Source organism: Musa acuminata, unplaced genomic scaffold, assembly GCF_036884655.1.
Source record: "Musa acuminata AAA Group cultivar baxijiao unplaced genomic scaffold, Cavendish_Baxijiao_AAA HiC_scaffold_1137, whole genome shotgun sequence".
NCBI lineage: Eukaryota > Viridiplantae > Streptophyta > Magnoliopsida > Zingiberales > Musaceae > Musa > Musa acuminata.
The window spans coordinates 2,447,837-2,465,282 of NW_027021349.1; the positions used below are offsets into that span (position 1 = coordinate 2,447,837).

At 47.9% G+C, this 17,446-nt stretch overlaps 2 protein-coding genes across 7 annotated transcripts; both read left to right on the forward strand.

Annotated features, from left to right (window-relative positions):
• The first annotated feature begins 656 nt into the window (after positions 1-656).
• LOC103999867 (transcription termination factor MTERF5, chloroplastic-like) lies at positions 657-16,205 on the forward strand. 6 transcript variants are annotated; one of them, XM_065179002.1, is made up of 2 exons: positions 657-820; positions 14,621-16,205. In XM_065179002.1, exon 2 carries the CDS (start codon positions 14,955-14,957, stop codon positions 16,122-16,124), a length of 1,170 nt encoding a protein of 389 aa, XP_065035074.1. In that variant the 5' UTR covers positions 657-820; positions 14,621-14,954; the 3' UTR covers positions 16,125-16,205. The 6 variants fall into 6 exon arrangements, with proteins under 6 accessions (XP_065035074.1, XP_065035075.1, XP_065035076.1 ...); XM_065179003.1 differs by having other exon boundaries at positions 14,627-16,205; XM_065179004.1 differs by having other exon boundaries at positions 14,634-16,205.
• Positions 6,008-7,255, forward strand: LOC135670974 (uncharacterized). The gene has a single exon (XM_065178784.1). It carries the CDS (start codon positions 6,008-6,010, stop codon positions 7,253-7,255), a length of 1,248 nt encoding a protein of 415 aa, XP_065034856.1.
• Positions 16,206-17,446: the final 1,241 nt, after the last annotated feature.

Genomic DNA, 17,446 nt, shown 5'->3' on the forward strand with positions numbered 1-17,446 from the left:
ATATTTTTTTAAATTATAAATTATTTTTAAATGAAATAATGAAAAATTATAGGTTCAAACTAGAATAAACCGAAACCAATTCTTGCCGATTCGATTTTGATTCCAAATTTTGAATTGACAATTTTTGAAATCGATGACTAAGGCTTAAATATAACTTTACGGAGATGAAAGCCACTCTCTCGATAATGATAATTTGAGGCTCGATCATAACTCAAAACACATTGCCCTACTTATATTTAAATCATCAAATCTTATGTTTGCTAGTTTAGTTTGTGAATCGAAGGAGAATTGACTACATATGTTTTCTTACACACATCGTAAATAGTTCGGATATTTTTTTTGACTTTTGTTATTATTGCGATTGTTTGCACTTGTTGGCTTTATTAGTAAATTCTCGCTGATTTAGATTATGCCGGTGAAGATTCTCAATAAAAAAATAAAAATAAAAATAATTTTTCTTCATCAGTGATAGGTAGCCGAAGCTGAAGCCATTGATGTCAGCGGGCGCCCGATAAGTGGGCCGGGCGAGCGTGTTCAACCGGGTGCAGCCCAGCCGGCCGCCTGATTCAGGCCGGGTCGAGCCCGAGTCAAGTCAATTTGGATCTTCGTTTCGATTGAACCAGATGAGAACGGCATCCTCAAATGCCCTAAATGCAGCGGTGAAACTGTCTCCCTTCCCTTCTCTTACTGTGACTGCGGCGTTTTCGTTGGCGAAAGACGGCGGCATCTTCCTCCGTCGAGCTCTCATCGCTGCGGCTTTTTCCTCGGAGAACGGTGGATGCTGCGGCTTCCTCTCCGCCAGCGAACGGTACAGCGTCCGGTATCTCTCTCTAATCCCTCCTTCGCCGTCGCACAATCCCTTCTCCTTCTCTTCACCCTCTCTTTACATCTTCCCCTTCCCTTTCCTACTCCCTGATAGTTACCCGCTACCCCTCCCAACAAGCAGTCTGCAGCATGTCATGAGCATTTACTTTAAAGAAATATCATGTCACTGTATGCAAGTTAAATACTGTTGTTAAGATAGACAGCAGGAGAAGTGATGCTTTCGGAGAGAGCAAAGAGGATCGGGGAAGTCTTAGAGACAAAAAAGCATGGAAAAGTTAGAAAAAGAGATAGCAGAGACAATAATCCGGTCACTGTGCAAAGAAAATCATAATCATTTGTCAATAGAATCATGCACAAGTCTGACTATTCCTCATGTGAAGCATTTTAATTAAAAATATACCTAAGATAATACTAATCTAACTAGGTTTCCCAAAAGAAACTATCTCAACAGCAACTATTTATTTTGATGAATTTTTTGGTTCATCAAACCTCTTAGTTTTCTTATTATGTTTACTGCATTGTAGTTTCCTTTTCCAGCACACCAGAACAACACAAAACCCCAAATGATACAAAGGACTCGACTCACCCTAAAGTACAAGTTGAGTAAACAACTAGAATTTGACTTGATTTCCAAACCCCAAAATAGACCCAAAATCTCAATGTATTTGGTTAGGTATAAACTTACACTTTTATGTCAGCATAGTATGTTCTCTGCCAAGTGCTGAAAGCAACTATCTTCGCTACTTGAGGCTTGCTCATACCTCAAAACACACAGGCCTGCTTACATTTGGATTGTCAAATCTTGTATTTGGTGGTTTTGTTGGTGATTGAAGTAGATTTTACTGGTAACAATTGAGAGATATTTTAATGCTCTTAATTTAACTACAGATATTTTCTTACACAGAGTTCAAAGATACAAAAGATCCGTATGGATGATTATAAATAGTTTGGGCATCATGGCTTTTGTTATTATTGTTGTCGTTTGCACTTGTTGGTTTTATTGGCATATTCTCACTGATTTGAACCAAATTCATCATAGGTCCAGAAAGATTATTGAATTTGAGCTACATTGGTTGTATATCTATCTATTTTTTAAATGTCATGAGATTCAAGTTAGATCATCTTAGTTCTATCTAACCTAAACATTGGGTGCTTGGTGCTCGCCTAATCACACGAGGCGAGGCCTGAGCGCCTTGCTGTGCACATCACGCAGGCGTTTTCACTCATGCGATGCTTAGGCGAGCACCAACTGGGCATTGGGCGGTCTAGTCGCACGCTCAAGTGGTGTTGCACCGAAATTGAACCTCAATTGGGTCCATTAAGACAAGAAATTTGATCCCCACCCTCGTGTGACTCATCTCCCTTGGAATGTTTCTTCCCCTCCTATTGGAGAGCCCTAGGCAACCTCAATTCCTACTCCCTATTGCGTGTAAGTGCAATGTCTAGGTTTAGCATCTCGATCCTTACATTTTAAAAAAATACATTGCCATCCCTATAATTACAAAAGTATAATATCTAAGTTTATTTACTCTAACGTTGTCAGTTTTACCAACGAAAATACAAAAATAAAAGGTTAAAAGGGAATTTAAATATTTCAGTTAGTGGTGGCGGATGACGTCGGTGGTTGTGCACGACGACGTCACTGAGGGCTGTGGGTGATTGTTGTGGATAAGGAGAGCGATAACGAGAGGTGATAGCCGCTTTGTATCTATATCGACGTCGATGCAGTTGTCGAGCGATGAAAGGATTGTCGATATTAATGTCGAAGGGTGCCTCTCGGCAACTGCGTTGATGTTGATGCTGAGCGGTGCCGCTCAACATTTGCATCAGTGGCCATCTCGTCGCACGACACTACATCGACGCAAATGCAAATGCAGAGCGGCCCTCACCTCTCGTTACTATTCTCCTCATCCATAACAATCACCCGTGACACCCAGCTGCGTTGTCGTCTAGCACCACCAACGCTGTTTGTCATCACAAACTGGAACGTTAAAATAATATTTTTTTCCCTTTGTTTTCGTATTTCCGTTAGTAAAACTGACCTCATCATGGTAAATGGGTCTAAATGTTTCATTTTCGTAATTTTAAGGATGTAAATGTAACCTTTTAAAGTGTAGGGACAGAGATGCTAAAGGTAGCTAACTACATGGGTTAATCTGTAATGAGTCCCTAATGCATAATATCTGGCCGTGCCTATACATATTGGAATACATGCTATTTTATTTAATCTTTTGATCCTTTATTAATTTCTTGTTGCTTGCCGCATAAGTCGGTTCTCAAATGGTTATGAACATCAAATAATATGCATACTGTAGTCATCAGATGGAACCATAGAGAATGCATGTATATATTCAATTTTGAGGCTAAGGGGTGCCATCATTAATGGGATTTGGAGAGGGCACTTTGGTACTGGAAGCTATTAGGAGCTGTCACTGTATCTTCATGCTCTGCTCATTACATCGAAGCTCTTAGTTCTTTTTTGTTGCGCATGGCTGTGGATTTCTTCATCCATAGATGTGATTTTATATTTTGCTGTGCTTATATTTTAATTTCCATTTTTTCTCATTTTCATTTCATTGCAATGAGATGGTAGATATGTGCCTTGGCAGAAACTGAGGTTTCATTTTTACATTGTTGAAACATTAGTCATTTTGGTATTCAAAATAATTTTATCTGACATTTCAAATTCCCTATGACATCAATTATCTTCTTTTGTTCTTGAACATTGGTACAGTTGTTGTAGTAGAAATACAGATCTGAGTAAAACTTGAACAAAACAAAATTAGGCAAGGCATTTCTAGGAAACTATTTTCAAGATAGATAATTTTCCCACTACAATGCAGATGGCTTCACAGAAATTCTCTCTAAGGATACAATGCCTATTACCTGAAATAATCAAGATTGCACTTCTTGATTACTTGAAGAATAAAAATTCAACTAGAAAATAAAGAGAAAGATAGAATTCAGTACTTTGTTTGCACTAGAATTTTCTTATTGCTTTACTTTTCAATATAGCGGAGTTTATTTAGACATTGAAAGGATGCTAAAACATCCTTTCAGTTATCCTAAAGAGTTATGACTTTTTGAACCATTACAGCACATTAAATGAGTTTTTAAACTGCAAGTAGTTTCCATAACTGTTCCCAACATTTCTTTCCCATTTATTTTTAGTAAATCCTTATACATAACAATCCCTGACTAATTTGCATAAGATAAAAAATATAAATCATAAAATTACAAATCGAAATCTGTAATAGGCATAAGTGTAAAATCTGGGATGTATATAGTGTATATCCATAAGTGGACTACCCTTAAACTTTGGACTAAATATAAGGAACCATATTCACAAAATATACGAGTTTTGAATTCTAAATTTGGCAAACCTTTTTTGGACTTTGCACTGAATCTTGACTTACCCAGTACTTGTAGGATCTTACTGGTATGATCCGTAAAAAGCAACCTCTTACTTCTCTATTGGCAAAGTTAGACTTATTAAGAGTGTCCACAATCATTGTAACTTGTACTGGAGGTCATAAAAAATAATCTTGACCAATATTTATCTAAATTTGCTTATCTTGATCGTAGTCTTGATATTGTGGTCAAACATGGTGCTTAGTGTTGAGGGGAATAAATGACGACATGACTCGGGCTGATGTCAGCTGACCCAGACGAAGCTCACGCCTCGATCAACCCGGCTGGACCTGGTCAAATGAACCAGACCACAGGCCGAGGCCCATTAACGACCGCTCAGGCTCGATCCCTCACGCCACGCCAACAGCGATGTCAGACGCCATCAGAGGTACGATCCTGCTCCCTGCGGGCAGGCACATCAGGTAACACTACACTTCCTTATAAATACCCTCGCGTTCTAACGGAGAGGTGAGACACAGAGGAAAACACCGCACCACCCCACATCATTGACTTGATCGTCGGAGGGGTCGGGCCGAGCTTCCGACCCGACCTGTGTGCAGGTACGAAGTCGGAGCTGTTTCTTCCCAACGCCGTAGAGTGGAAACCTTCCCCGCAGGACGCCCCCACGAGCTCCTATGTAAGTCGATCCCTGCAACCGGCTGCATCGGCAACCCCCGAGGGACTCCGAGCAAGATCCCCGCCATTCAGACCTGAACCGAGTTGCGACGGTCCCGAGGCCACGGCTCAAAAGTTGTTCACACCAACAGTTTGGCGCTGGAAGGAGGGCCGAATGCCTCGGGATCCTCAGACAGACCTCGACGAACTCCCCGCCGAGGGATCGTTCTTAACAGGGGCGCAAGCCGGGCGCCCCTCGCGTGACGGGCCATGGGTCGAGGACCTCGTCACGACCTCGGAACGCTATTGGCGTTTGTTCAATGACCCTGGTCTGCTTCCGCCCGAGGCCGCTCCGAGCGTGCCGTCACCCGTGTCATCCGAAGCCTTTAAGGACCTTGCCCTCCAGGTCCGAACCTTGGCGGGAATGGTGCAGACCGTCATCCCGCTCATTTCTCAATCAATGAACACGTCGACGGCCCGCCCTACGCGCCGAGTGGAGTCCTCTGCACCGGTTCACGTGACCACCTCGATACTCCTTGGTTCACCCCAGACCTGGGTGTTTCTCCTTGGAGATCAAGCAGGGGGAAACCCAACCGGCCGACCCGAGCATGAGGCGATATCTCCCGACTCAGCGGACTCCTTTCGGGCCCAACTGCGCCTTCTCAGTCAACGACTCGAAGAAGTGCGGAAGGAGGTCCATGCCTCAAAGGGAGAGCCAGGGGATGATGCACACCGGGGGTCGCCGTTCGCAGTTGAGATACGCAACCAACCGGTGCCCCCGAGCTTTCGACTCCCCTCCCTGGACGCCTACGATGGCACCACCGACCCTGCGGACCACGTGGCCGCCTTTCGGGCTCAGTTGGCACTATACGGAACTGCTGACGCTTTGATGTGCAGGGCGTTTCCCACAACCCTAAGGGGGCCAGCACGCACGTGGTACAGCGGTTTGAAGACCGACGAAATCGCTTCCTTCGACCAACTCGCTAAGGAGTTCGAACTCAACTTCCTGGCTGTGGCCCGACCGAAGCCGTCCGTCGCCCTCCTCCTTGGACTGAACCAAAAGGAGGACGAACCCCTCTCTCGTTTTGTGAGCTGATTCGCCACAGAAATCAGGGGCTTGTCAGAAGCTCACCCCTCTTTGTTGATGCAGGCATTCATGGCGGGTCTCCGTCCGTCCAGGTTTTTCTGGTCCCTCGTGGAGCGACTCCCCACCACAGTTTCAGAAATGCTCCAGCGAGCCAACCACTCTGTCGCGGCGGAAGCCTGGATGTCGGGGAGACACGAGGAACATAAAAGGCCTCGGACGGAGCCACTGCGAGGGCAGTTGCCCGGCCCGCTGAGGCGAAGGTCGGACCGGTCCGACCCCTCCGCGCCGAGGTCGCCACTCCCCGTTATGGGAGCGTCCCGAACGCAGATATTCCTCCAGATAAAGGAGAAGGGGCTGCTCCAGACCCCCAGTCCGATGAGGAGCCCACGGGAGCTCGCGGACAAGACGCGGTATTGCCGCTTTCACTGGCAAAACGAGCATGACACGGAAGAGTGCCGTGAGCTGAAGCGACAGATCGAGGAGATGATTCGGAGAGGTCACCTCGATCGCTATCTACGACAGGGTAAAGAGTTTTCCCCCCGGCCCGAGGGCCCCGTCGAAAGTCAGATTGACGTGATCACGGGCGGCCCGGCATCTGGGGGAAGTAGCATGTCCGGGCGGAAAGCATACGCCCGCGTTGCCGCAACCGAAGACCCTGGGCGCGGGTCCGAACCCGAGGTCACGTTTCCCCCCGAGAGGGACATGCGGCCCGAGCACGATGACGCGTTGGTGGTGGCCGCCAGAATCGCCAACGCCCAAGTAAGGAGGATCATGGTCGACACTGGAAGTTCGGCCGACGTCCTTTATCTAGACGCCTTCCAGAAACTCGGGCTCTCCTACGACGCCCGAAAGCCTATGAACTCAGCGCTCACCGGGTTCACCGGTGAATCAATTTCACCGCTGGGCGCGATCACCTTACCCTTAACCCTCGGGGAAGTGCCGAGGACGAAGACGGTGATGGCAACTTTCTTGGTGGTCAACCTCCCCATCGCTTACAACGCGATTCTGGGGCGCCCCACCCTTAACAAATTCAGGACGGTTATCTCCACCTACCACCGAACCTTGAAGTTCTCGACCCGAGCAGGGGTTGGAGTGGCCCGGGGGAGCCCCCGCGAGTCAAGGCAGTGTTACTTGACCGCGGTCTCCCTGCACAAAAGAAGGACGGCCGAACTGCCCCTCAAAGACCCCCGAGAAGCGAAAAAGCCGGCTCAGCACCCCGAGCCGATGGAGCCTACGGTGGATGTGCCAATATTTGAGGGACGTCCCGATCGGACGATCAAGCTCGGGTCAGAGCTTCCCGAGCAGGAACGAGACTAGCTTATCAATCTCCTCCAAGAGAATGCCGATATCTTCGCCTGGTCACCCACTGACATGCCAGTCGTCGACCCTGAGGTATCTCAGCATCGCTTGTGCGTCTCCCCCGACATGCGGCCAGTAAAGCAGAAGCCCCTGCGCCTCGCCCCCGAATGCTGGCAGGTCGTCCGAGAAGAGGTGGAACGACTTCTGGCGGCAGACTTCATTGAAGAAGCCAAATTCCCACGCTGGTTGTCCAATGTAGTCCTCGTGAAGAAACCTAATGGAAGCTGGAGAATGTGTGTTGACTACACCGATCTTAATCGTGCGTGTCTGAAGGATTGCTACCCCCTCCCGCGAATCGACCAGCTAGTCGACGCAACAGTCGGTCACGCCCGCCTTTCATTCATGGACGCCTTCTCCGGCTACAACCAGATCAGGATGGCGCCCGAAGACCAGCAGCACAATCGCCTTCCTCACCGACCGAGGGGTATACTTCTACAAGGTTATGCCATTCGGGCTGAAGAACGTTGGGGCTACGTATCAAAGGACTGTGAACAAAATGTTTGCTTACTAGATAGGGAGAAACATGAAGGTCTACGTCGACGATATGATTGTAAAAAGTCGCGCGGCGACGACTCACTTGTCCGACTTGGCCGAGACTTTCAACACGTTGCGAAGGTACAACATGCGACTCAACCCCGCCAAGTGCGCCTTCGGTGTTAACTCGGGCAAGTTCCTCGGGTTCATCATACATGAAAGGGGAATCGATGTGAACCCCGAAAAGATACCAGCGATTATCGACATGTAGGCCCCTCGGACAATCAAGGAAGTGCAGCGCCTGAACGGAAGGCTCGCCGCCATGTTAAGGTTCCTTTCTCGATTAGGCGACCGATGCCTCCCCTTCTTCCGGGCTCTGAAGGATCCCAAGGACTTCGCGTGGACGGTGGAATGCGAGAAGGCTCTCGCCCTTGTAAAGGAGCATCTGGCCTCCCTCCCTCGCCTCACTTCGGTGTCCCCTCAGGAAAAGCTGGGTGTCTACCTGGCCGCCTCTCAACATGCAGTAAGTTCTGTCCTGGTCAAGGAGGCCTCTGGAGAACAGCGACCGGTTTACTATACCGGCCATGTCCTTAGTGGGCCCGAGGAACAATACCCCCCGATCGAGAAGCTGGCGTTGGCGCTCGTACTGATCGCCCGGAAGCTGCGCCCCTACTTCCAAGCTCATCCGATCGAGGTAATCACCGACCAGCCGCTCCGTCAGGTTTTGTCTAAATTTGACCTAGCAGGTCGCCTCAAGTGGTCAGTGGAGCTCGGTGAGTTCGATATTTGGTACGTCCCGAGGACCGCCATCAAGGCGCAGGCGGTGGCCGACTTCATCTCAAAACTAACCCAGCCCGAGGGCGAGGAGCCAGGACGCGTGAAGACGGAATGGCTCCTCCGCGTGGACGGATCATCCGGTCGAAAAGGCGCGGGGATCGGGCTGGTGTTAGAAGCCCCCGATGGGCGCTCGTTCGAGCGCTCGCTCCGCTTCGGATTTAAGGCCACCAACAACGAAGCGAAGTACGAAGCGCTGCTGGTGGGGCTCAGACTAGCCGTGGAAATGCAGGTGGGTGACATACACGTCCTCACCGACTCGCAGCTGGTTGCCGAACAGCTCACCGGAGGGTATGCGGCACGGGACCCAACCATGTCGAGGTATCTGGTGGAGGTAAAAGCTCTTGCCGCCCATTTCTCCCGCTTCATATTGTCCAGGGTGCCGAGGCGCCAAAACGAACGGGCGGACACGCTGGCCAAGCTGGCCTCGAGGTCGGGTCCCGAGAGTGAGCTCGACGTGGAGGAACTCCCCACCCGAGCCATCGCGGTCGTAGCGGTGGCCGCTGCTGGCTCCCCAACGACATGGGTGCAGGAGATGTTAGACTTCAAACATCACGGGACGCTTCCTGATGACGAAGCCGCGGCTCGACGCCTACGCCGAACCCAAGCCTGGTATCGAGAAATCGGCGGACGGTTATACAGGAGATCGTATTCACGCCCCCTCCTGCGCTGCCTGGAGCTCGAAGAGGCTCAGTCAGTTCTTGCCGAGGTCCACGACGGGATTTGCGGTGAGCACATAGGTGGGCGCACCCTGGCATTCAAGACGCTTCGTCAAGGGTACTACTGGCCCACTATGTGTCGAGACGCGAGAGCATATGTGCAAATATGCGATGCCTGCCAGCTTCACGATCAGCTCTTTGTCCTTGTCGGGTCGGAGGCGAGCCTCCTCGGCAAGCGCTTCAGAAGCCGCTGTCGCCTCCGCCTTCGCCTCCTCCAACTTCTTGCTGAGGGTGCTCGCCTCCGTCTTCAACAGACGGAGCTCGGTCCGCTCTACCCTTACAAGTTTCTGGAGCTCCTTATTCGAAGTTTCGGAGGCCTGGAGCTCCGACTTGAGGTGAGCAACCTCCGCCTCCGAATCCGCCGCTCGCTTCTCAACGGGCGCCACGACTTCCGGGCCCGCCCCGGCACAGACCTCCTCCACCTGGCAACGCTGTTCGGCATTGCGGCCGATTAGGCCCCCGATGATCCGGCCAGCGTCATGCACCCGATCCATCAGGGCCGTCGCGTAGTGAAGGCCTTGCAACGAGGAGGACAGGTTAGGAGAAACACCGTCGGATGTATAGCTAGAAATAGCAGGCGCAATACTTACCAATGTCAGGGACTTGGCCGACTTGCCATGCAAAGCCTCCGAGGGCAGGGTATATATGTCCCGAGCCATGTCGGGATGAAGCGTACCCCGGAGGAAGGCCGCGGAGGAATCCCCTCCAGCCCACACCTTGTCCCCCCGGGACATGCCCCCCCAACGAGCGACCAGGGGGTCACTTGCCTCCCCCGTCAGGATCTCGCCCACCAACCGCGATAGAAACGGCTCGTCGTCGCCCGTAGGTAGTCGGCACAGATCGCGCACGGAGGGAGGGCGCGAGTCCTTCCCTGTCGCCTCCCGACTGGGTCCCGTCGCGCCTCGATTAGGACCCGCCTCAGCTCCCGTAGAGACAGAGAGCTTGGCCTTCTTCCGAGGACGCCCGACCTCGACCTCCAACGGGGCGTCTTTCGAGCCGGGCTTCGGGTCGGTTGATGGGCGTGGAGAAGAAGCGGGCGACGCTCGACCTCCCAGAAGGGATCGAAGATTCACCATTTCAAAAAGTAGGTCAAAAGTTAGAACTAGGGGCGAGCCACGGAATACCCGGACCGGGCGCTATTAACATACCCCAAGGCGTCGGACTAAGACCAGCCTCGGCTAGCCACCGCTCGGTCATATTCCGGATGGCCTGGGAGCTGGGGAGAACCTCCCCGAGCCTCCCCAGATCCCGGGGTTCTTCGTCGCTCAGGCTCGGGCCGGTGTTATCAATCACCCTCGCGGACCATCGGACTCCAAAACCCCAATCCCTTGCACAACTAACATAGAAAAACCTCCCCTTCCATCCTTTGTTGCTGGAAGGGGCCCCCCCGACTCGAAAGCCCGCTCGGGCAGACAGGAAGTAACCCCCCAGCCCTTTGGAAAGACAGTAGCAGGACATAAACAGATTGAGTGTGGGGGTGATGTTGGCGTAGTGGCATTCCCCTAGGAACACCACTAGGTAGCGCAAAGAGTTTGGCGCCACCTGGGATGGCGAGATCCGCCAGAGAGAGATACAGGAGACAATGAGGGGGTGAAGGGGAAAGCGCAGACCCGCCTCCAGGGCGTCTAGGGTTAACGCAAAACCCTTCGGAACCGGGTCGTAGGCCCGTTGTCCCGGTTCAGGGGCGCTGAGGATATAGTCCTCCGGGATACTATAACGTTCCCGGAGTCCCCTCAGCGATGACCCGCTCACGGTGGAGTCCAGGTCGTGCGGCCACATCAAGGTCTCAAGGGCCCGCGCCGCTTCCCCATCGGAGGATTGAATGGGGGACGGTGGGGGGCATCTCTCCCTAGCTCCATGGGAAGAAGAAGAAGGGGAAGAAGAGGAGGTCATCCTCACTGACCTTAACGGGAAACAGGTAGGGGCTACTTGGGGAAGTGAGGCGACGCTGGAGGCGAGGAAAATGATTGGAAAGGGGATGGCAAGACCCGAAGAAGACTCAGCAGCGAGAGAAGGGAACGAAGTCGGGCGCGCGCTACTTAAAGGAAGGATCCCGCCAGAACCAGCGCCCCTTCGCCTCCCGAGAGTGGGTGACAGCCCACTCACGTATGCACCTATCCGCCATGTCACGTCAGCGAGGCCAAAGGACGTCCCGCCATAATGAAGGCCTGACGCGGCGACTCAGGGGCAAGCTAAGCAAACGGCAGACCCCTGGCGCCTTGATTTCGACGCCTAAGAGCGTGTTGCAGACGCAAAGAGCTCCCCTCCAATGACACAACAGGGCACAGATGTTCTCGGTCCTCGTCGTTGCTAAATTCGCGTGGAGGGACTACGACGCAAGTAGCTCCTTGGCTCCATGTCGCCCGAGAACACACCTGCGCGGCCAGCTCGCCTGCGTCGTGCTCCTCGGCTTCATGCCCCCCGAGAACACACCTGAGTGGCCAGCCCGCCCGCGTCATGCTCCTCGGCTGCATGTCGCCCGAGAACACACCTGCGCGGCTAGCCCACCTGCGTCGTGCTCCTCGGCTTCATGCCCGCCGAGAACACACCGGAGTGGCCAGCCCACTCGCGTTGTGCTCCTCGGCTGCATGTCGCCCGAGAACACACCTGCGCGGCTAGCCCGCTTGCGTCGTGCTCCTCGGCTTCATGCCCCCCGAGAAAACACCTGAGCGGCCAGCCTGCCTGCGTTGTGCTCCTCGGCTTCATGCCCCCCGAGAACACACTTGAGCGGCCAGCCCGCCCGCGTCGTGCTCCTCGGTTGCATGTCGCCCGAGAACACACCTGAGCTTTGCTCCTCGGCCGTACACTACCCAGGGTCACCGCTGCACACCCAGCTCTTCTTAGCTGCTAAACGCCACGACGAACCGGCAAACGCCCGGCTAGGACAGTCTCTCGAAACCGAAGCCACGCCTCGGACCCCCCAGCAACAGCCGACGCATGACTTCCTTCGAGGGGGGGGGGGGAATATGATGAGGGTAATAAATGACGACATGACTCGGGCTGACGTCAGCTGACCCAGACGAAGCTCACGCCTCGATCAACCCGGTTGGACCTCGTCAAACAAACCAGAACACAGGCCAAGGCCCATTAATGACCTCTCAGGCTCGATCCCTCATGCCACGCCAACAACGATGTCAGACGCCATCAGAGGTACGATCCTGCTCCCTACGGGCAGGCACATCAGGTAACACTAAACTTTCCTATAAATACCCTCGCGTTCTAAAGGAGAGGGGAGACACAGAGGAAAACACCGCACCACCCCACATCATTGACTTGATCGTCGGAGGGGTCGGGCCGAGCTTCCGACCCGACCTGTGTGCAGGTACGAAGACGGAGCTGTTTCTTCCCAACGTCGCAGAGTGGAACCCTTCCCCGCAGGACGCCCCCACGAGCTCCTATGTAAGTCGATCCCCGTCATTCGGACCTGAACCGAGCTGCGACGGCCCCGAGGCCATGGCTCAAAAGTTGTTCACACCAACACTCAGTATTCTAAATTTTGTTATATTACGACATTTCCAATGAGTGTATTTAGTGGCAAGTGACAATTAATTTCCAGCTCTCGGATATGAGTTGGTTTAGAACTGACCTAATAATGTAAATTTTATCAATCTCAAATGTTCAATGATGCAAAAATGCATGCATATCATATATGCGCATTTACTTTAAAGAAATAAGAAGTTGCAAAATGCAAGTTAAATACTGTTGTTAAGCTAGACAGCAAAAGTGCTGCTTTTAGATAGAGCAAAGAGAACTGGGGAAGTCTTAATAAAATAAAACGCATGGAAAAGATAGAACAAGAGATAGCAGAGGCAATAATTGGGTCACTGGCCAGAGAAAACTATAATTATTTGTTAATAGAATCATGCACTAGTCTGACTATTCCTCATGTGAAGCATTATAATTCAAAATATATCTAAGTAGTGCTAATCTGACCAGGTTTCCCAAAAGAAGCTCTCTCAACAGCAACTGCTTATTTTGATGAAGTGTTTGGTTCATCAAACCTCTTAGTTTTCTTATAATGTCTACTACATTGTCTTTACAGTCCACACCGGAAAATTTCAACACAAAACCCGAAATGATCCAAAGGACCTGACTCACACTAAGGTACAAGTTGAGTAAACAACTAGAATTTGATGTGATCTCCAAACCCCAAAATAGACCCAAAATCTCAATGTATTTGGTTAGGTATAACCTTACACCTTTATGCCAACATAGCGTGTTCTCTGCTGTCGTGCTGAAAGCAAACTATCTTCACTACTTGAGGCTTGTTCGTGCCTCAAAACACAGAGGCCTGCTTACATTTGAATTGTCAAATCTTGTATTTGCTGCTTTAGTTGGTGATTTGAAGTGGACTTTACTGGTAACAATAGAAAGAGATTTGAATGCTCTTAATTTAACTACAGATATTTTCTTACACAGAGTTCAATGATGCAAAAGATCCATATGGCTGATCGTGAATAGTTTGGACATCATGGCTTTTGTTATTATTGTGGTTGTTTGCACTTGCTGGTTTTATTGGCAACTCACTGATCTAGGCTTTTTTTCTTCATTAATGATATGTAGCTGAGGCTACATATAATGTTTTTTACTGTAGTTGAAGTTGTTTACATGAGCATCTTTCTCATAAATTAAGTTCCTTTATCAGCATAGAGCCAAATAAACTGTAGCATTTCTTGATTGAGGCAGTTTTGTTATCTCTTTATTCATTTTTCAGAAAATTTATTGCCTTTCTCTGGTCTTCCAGCTATGTTGTTTTCTTTTGTCAAATTGCACATCTTCATCAGCAATGCCTTTTTTAGCATGTTGAACCTCACAAATTACTGTTATTGATTAATTAAACAGTGTCTTTTCTACTTACCGGTTTTGCTAGACTTATAACTAGATCATCTCTTGGCATTCTTGATGAAATGGATCAATTACTCTGGAAGTGCTGATTTGAAATGTTTCAGGTTTTAGTTGTAGGACATTAGTCAATCTAGGTCATCTCTTGGGCATTCTTGATTAAATGGATCAGTTACTCTGGAAGTGCTGATTTGAAATGTTCCAGGTTTTAGTTGTAGGACATTAGTGAATCTGATGTTAGAGAAAACATTATTCATCTTCCAGTTATTCTGAATTCTGTGGTACCCTTTGCAAGTCATTGATGTTCAACCTATTAGTATAAACATGAGTATACTCTTATGCAGAATATTTGATGAAAATACATTTGATATGGTTTTTCAATTGCTACTGGGATATAGGACGCTTGGTAGTGTCTAAACCCACCAACTACAATAAAAAAATAAATGGAATTTAGTGTCAGTGTGCAGGTGTTATTTGAAGCCATTATTTCAGTGGTGGAGAATTGCTTGGATGTGAGCATGAGAATGAGTAACTAATCATAGGTACTCTTTATCAACTCGCAAACACCAGTTAGAGACTTATCTATGAAAGAAATGGCTGATTGGAATTGAATGCATGTGGATTAACATGAGTGGTAGAGGAATGTTGTCTGAGACAGATGATTAGTTGAAAGTTTTCACCATCCTTGATTTGAGGCAGAGGAGGAATTTGGATTGGACAGGGCAGAAATAAGACTTACTTTTCTTGTATTTTTCTGCAAACAGTACGTGATACTGCCTCAAAAGACAATGTTTTTGGTGCAGAAGAGGCTATTTTGCCTTCTCTCATGTAACAAGTCCACCATCCATCTTTCCTCGTATCAACTCTGCGGTCTGTTTAGCTTTTCCACTGCCGAAGACCACAGTTCAAATCATAGATCCAAATTTATGTTGGTCGACCCCCTTCAGTCATGTGAACTTTCCTCAAAAGAGGCTGCGAAAATGGCCAAGGATCGCATCTGTGAAAAAAAACTTCCAAGTTCAAGTCCTTCCATTGAGTTCTTTAAGCAGAGCGGTTGGAGTGATGCACAAGTCATGAAGCTTACCCGGAGGCAACCCAAGTTGATATTTGCTAACGTAGAGACTGTCCTGAAGCCCAGGATGAGATCTTTGCAGGACATGGGATTTTCTGACACTGAAATAATTCAGCTGGTTTTTTCATGTCCGACTCTGCTCTATTTCCGTGATATCCAACCAACGATCAACTTCTGGAGGTCACTTCTTGGTTCTAATGAGAGGTTTCTGAAAGCCTGCAAGAGGAACTTGTTTATTCTTACTTCTAGCTTGGCTCGGAATATAGAACCCAGTATATCTCTCTTGAGGGAACATGGCATCAGTGACGAGCGCATCGCGCATATGGTGGTGACAATGCCGGGCTATTTTGGTAGAATAGACAAATTAAAGGAAGTTATCAAATATATTGAGGAATTGGGTGTCCCACGTGATTCTGGAGTATACACTTATGCACTTCATGTGGTCGTTAATGTGAGCAGGTCCAAGTTTGATGCTATGTCGGTAACTCTGATGAGCTTTGGGTGGTCCCAGCCTGACATCAATGCTTTATTCAGGAAGTGCCCAAACATTTGGTCATTCTCGAAGAAGAACATATGTGACAAGATGACATTCCTGACGAAGGAAGCTGGTTGTGAGCTGACATGTATCAGTCGCTATCCGATGCTTCTGAAGTATAGCTTGGAGAAGAGGTTGAGACCTCGATATGAAGTTCTGAAGTTTCTTAATCAGAATAAATTGCTGGATAGAGAACATAACCTGCCATCTGTCATGATACCAAACGAAGAGAAGTTCAGAAAGAAATTCCTTTTCCTGCTCCGCAAGGAGAAATTTATTGCTGAATATGATTCCTATGTTGTTGCTGTGCAGGGAAAGCACCATGTTGTTGCCGATAACTTGGATTGCTAGTGCTGACTGCAAATTAATCATTTTACATTTGTGACAATTTAAATTCTCCAAGAGTTTCTTGGAGTATAACTTCCATGTTGATTTGGTGATTCTTCTATTTGGTTTTTCTGCAACAAAAGGTACTGATTCTTTTATGCTGATGTCTCAGAAATAGGAGTGGGGGGAAGTCAATTACTTTGGAAAGGTAACCAAATTATCAAGCTTTTTGTGTTCTGTTTCTACCATATTTAGCTAATTCTGCCAACCGATCGATCAGTGTCCACTTGGCCTCGGTCATGTTAATTGGTGTGAAGGCATATTGTTAACTGTGCTGTCATATTTAGATGATTGTGATCTAATTTAATAAGGACACACCTTACTTTTAAGGGGGAGACATCTCAAAGAATTATGTAGGAGCCGCTTGGACGGAACATACTTCCAAGGAAATAACATATTTGTTCTGGAAATAACATATCCAGTCTCACACATTAAGTGGAATTAGATTATGTGTTTTGACTTTGCTTGTGCCTTCAAATAGACCCAACATGGCTCTCGTGTTTAGCTTTAGTTTCAGTTAACTATTAACGTCAGATGAAGTGTTTTTTGTTTTTTTTATAATGTAATGTTGTATTATCATTTTAGTGTCTTAAAAATAAGGAACAGTATCATTATTTTTTTAGTAATATGTTTAGTTGATAAAATTTTAATTTAACGAAAGATTTTAAGAGGAAAGATTTAAATGAATAGACAGAGAAGATTGTTGGATGATTGTGGAGCGACTACCGATTATAAGCGGGCAATGATGTTGCAGAGTATAAATTTTTTTTCAAAAATATTTATTTCTTATTTTGAAGAAATTTTTCTTGTAATTACTATTTTGGTGTCTTCAAAATAAAGAATAGTATCATTAGTTTTTTTCGTAACATGCTTAGTTACTAAAATTTTAATCTAATAAAAGATTCTAAAACGAAGGACTCGTAATAGTGGACAAAGAATGTTGGATGATTTTGGGGGCAACTATTGATTATAAATTGATAATGAGGTTGAAGAGCGTAAAATTCTTTTCAAAAGGTATGAAAAGACATAAAAGATATCGGAGCTCGCATTTTTGTGAATCCTTCCTTTAAGAAAACAAATGGAGCTCACATTTTTTTGCATTAGTTTTTGAACCAAATTAGTTCTAGAAAATTTGTTGCTTATGTCCTCACTTATTTTTCAACAAGTTTCATGTTATGCATTAATAGACAGTTGAATGGATGATAATGCCATACATCATTAAGTTATTCACACTCATTAAAAACTTTACGATAACATAATTATGTATTTAAGTTATCCATAAGTCA

Bases quoted from the DNA above. Each gene is read 5' to 3' on its own strand.
- LOC135670974 (XM_065178784.1), top strand. From the start codon at position 6,008: ATGGCGGGTCTCCGTCCGTCCAGGTTTTTCTGGTCCCTCGTGGAGCGA.
- LOC103999867 (XM_065179002.1), top strand. From the start codon at position 14,955: ATGTTTTTGGTGCAGAAGAGGCTATTTTGCCTTCTCTCATGTAACAAG.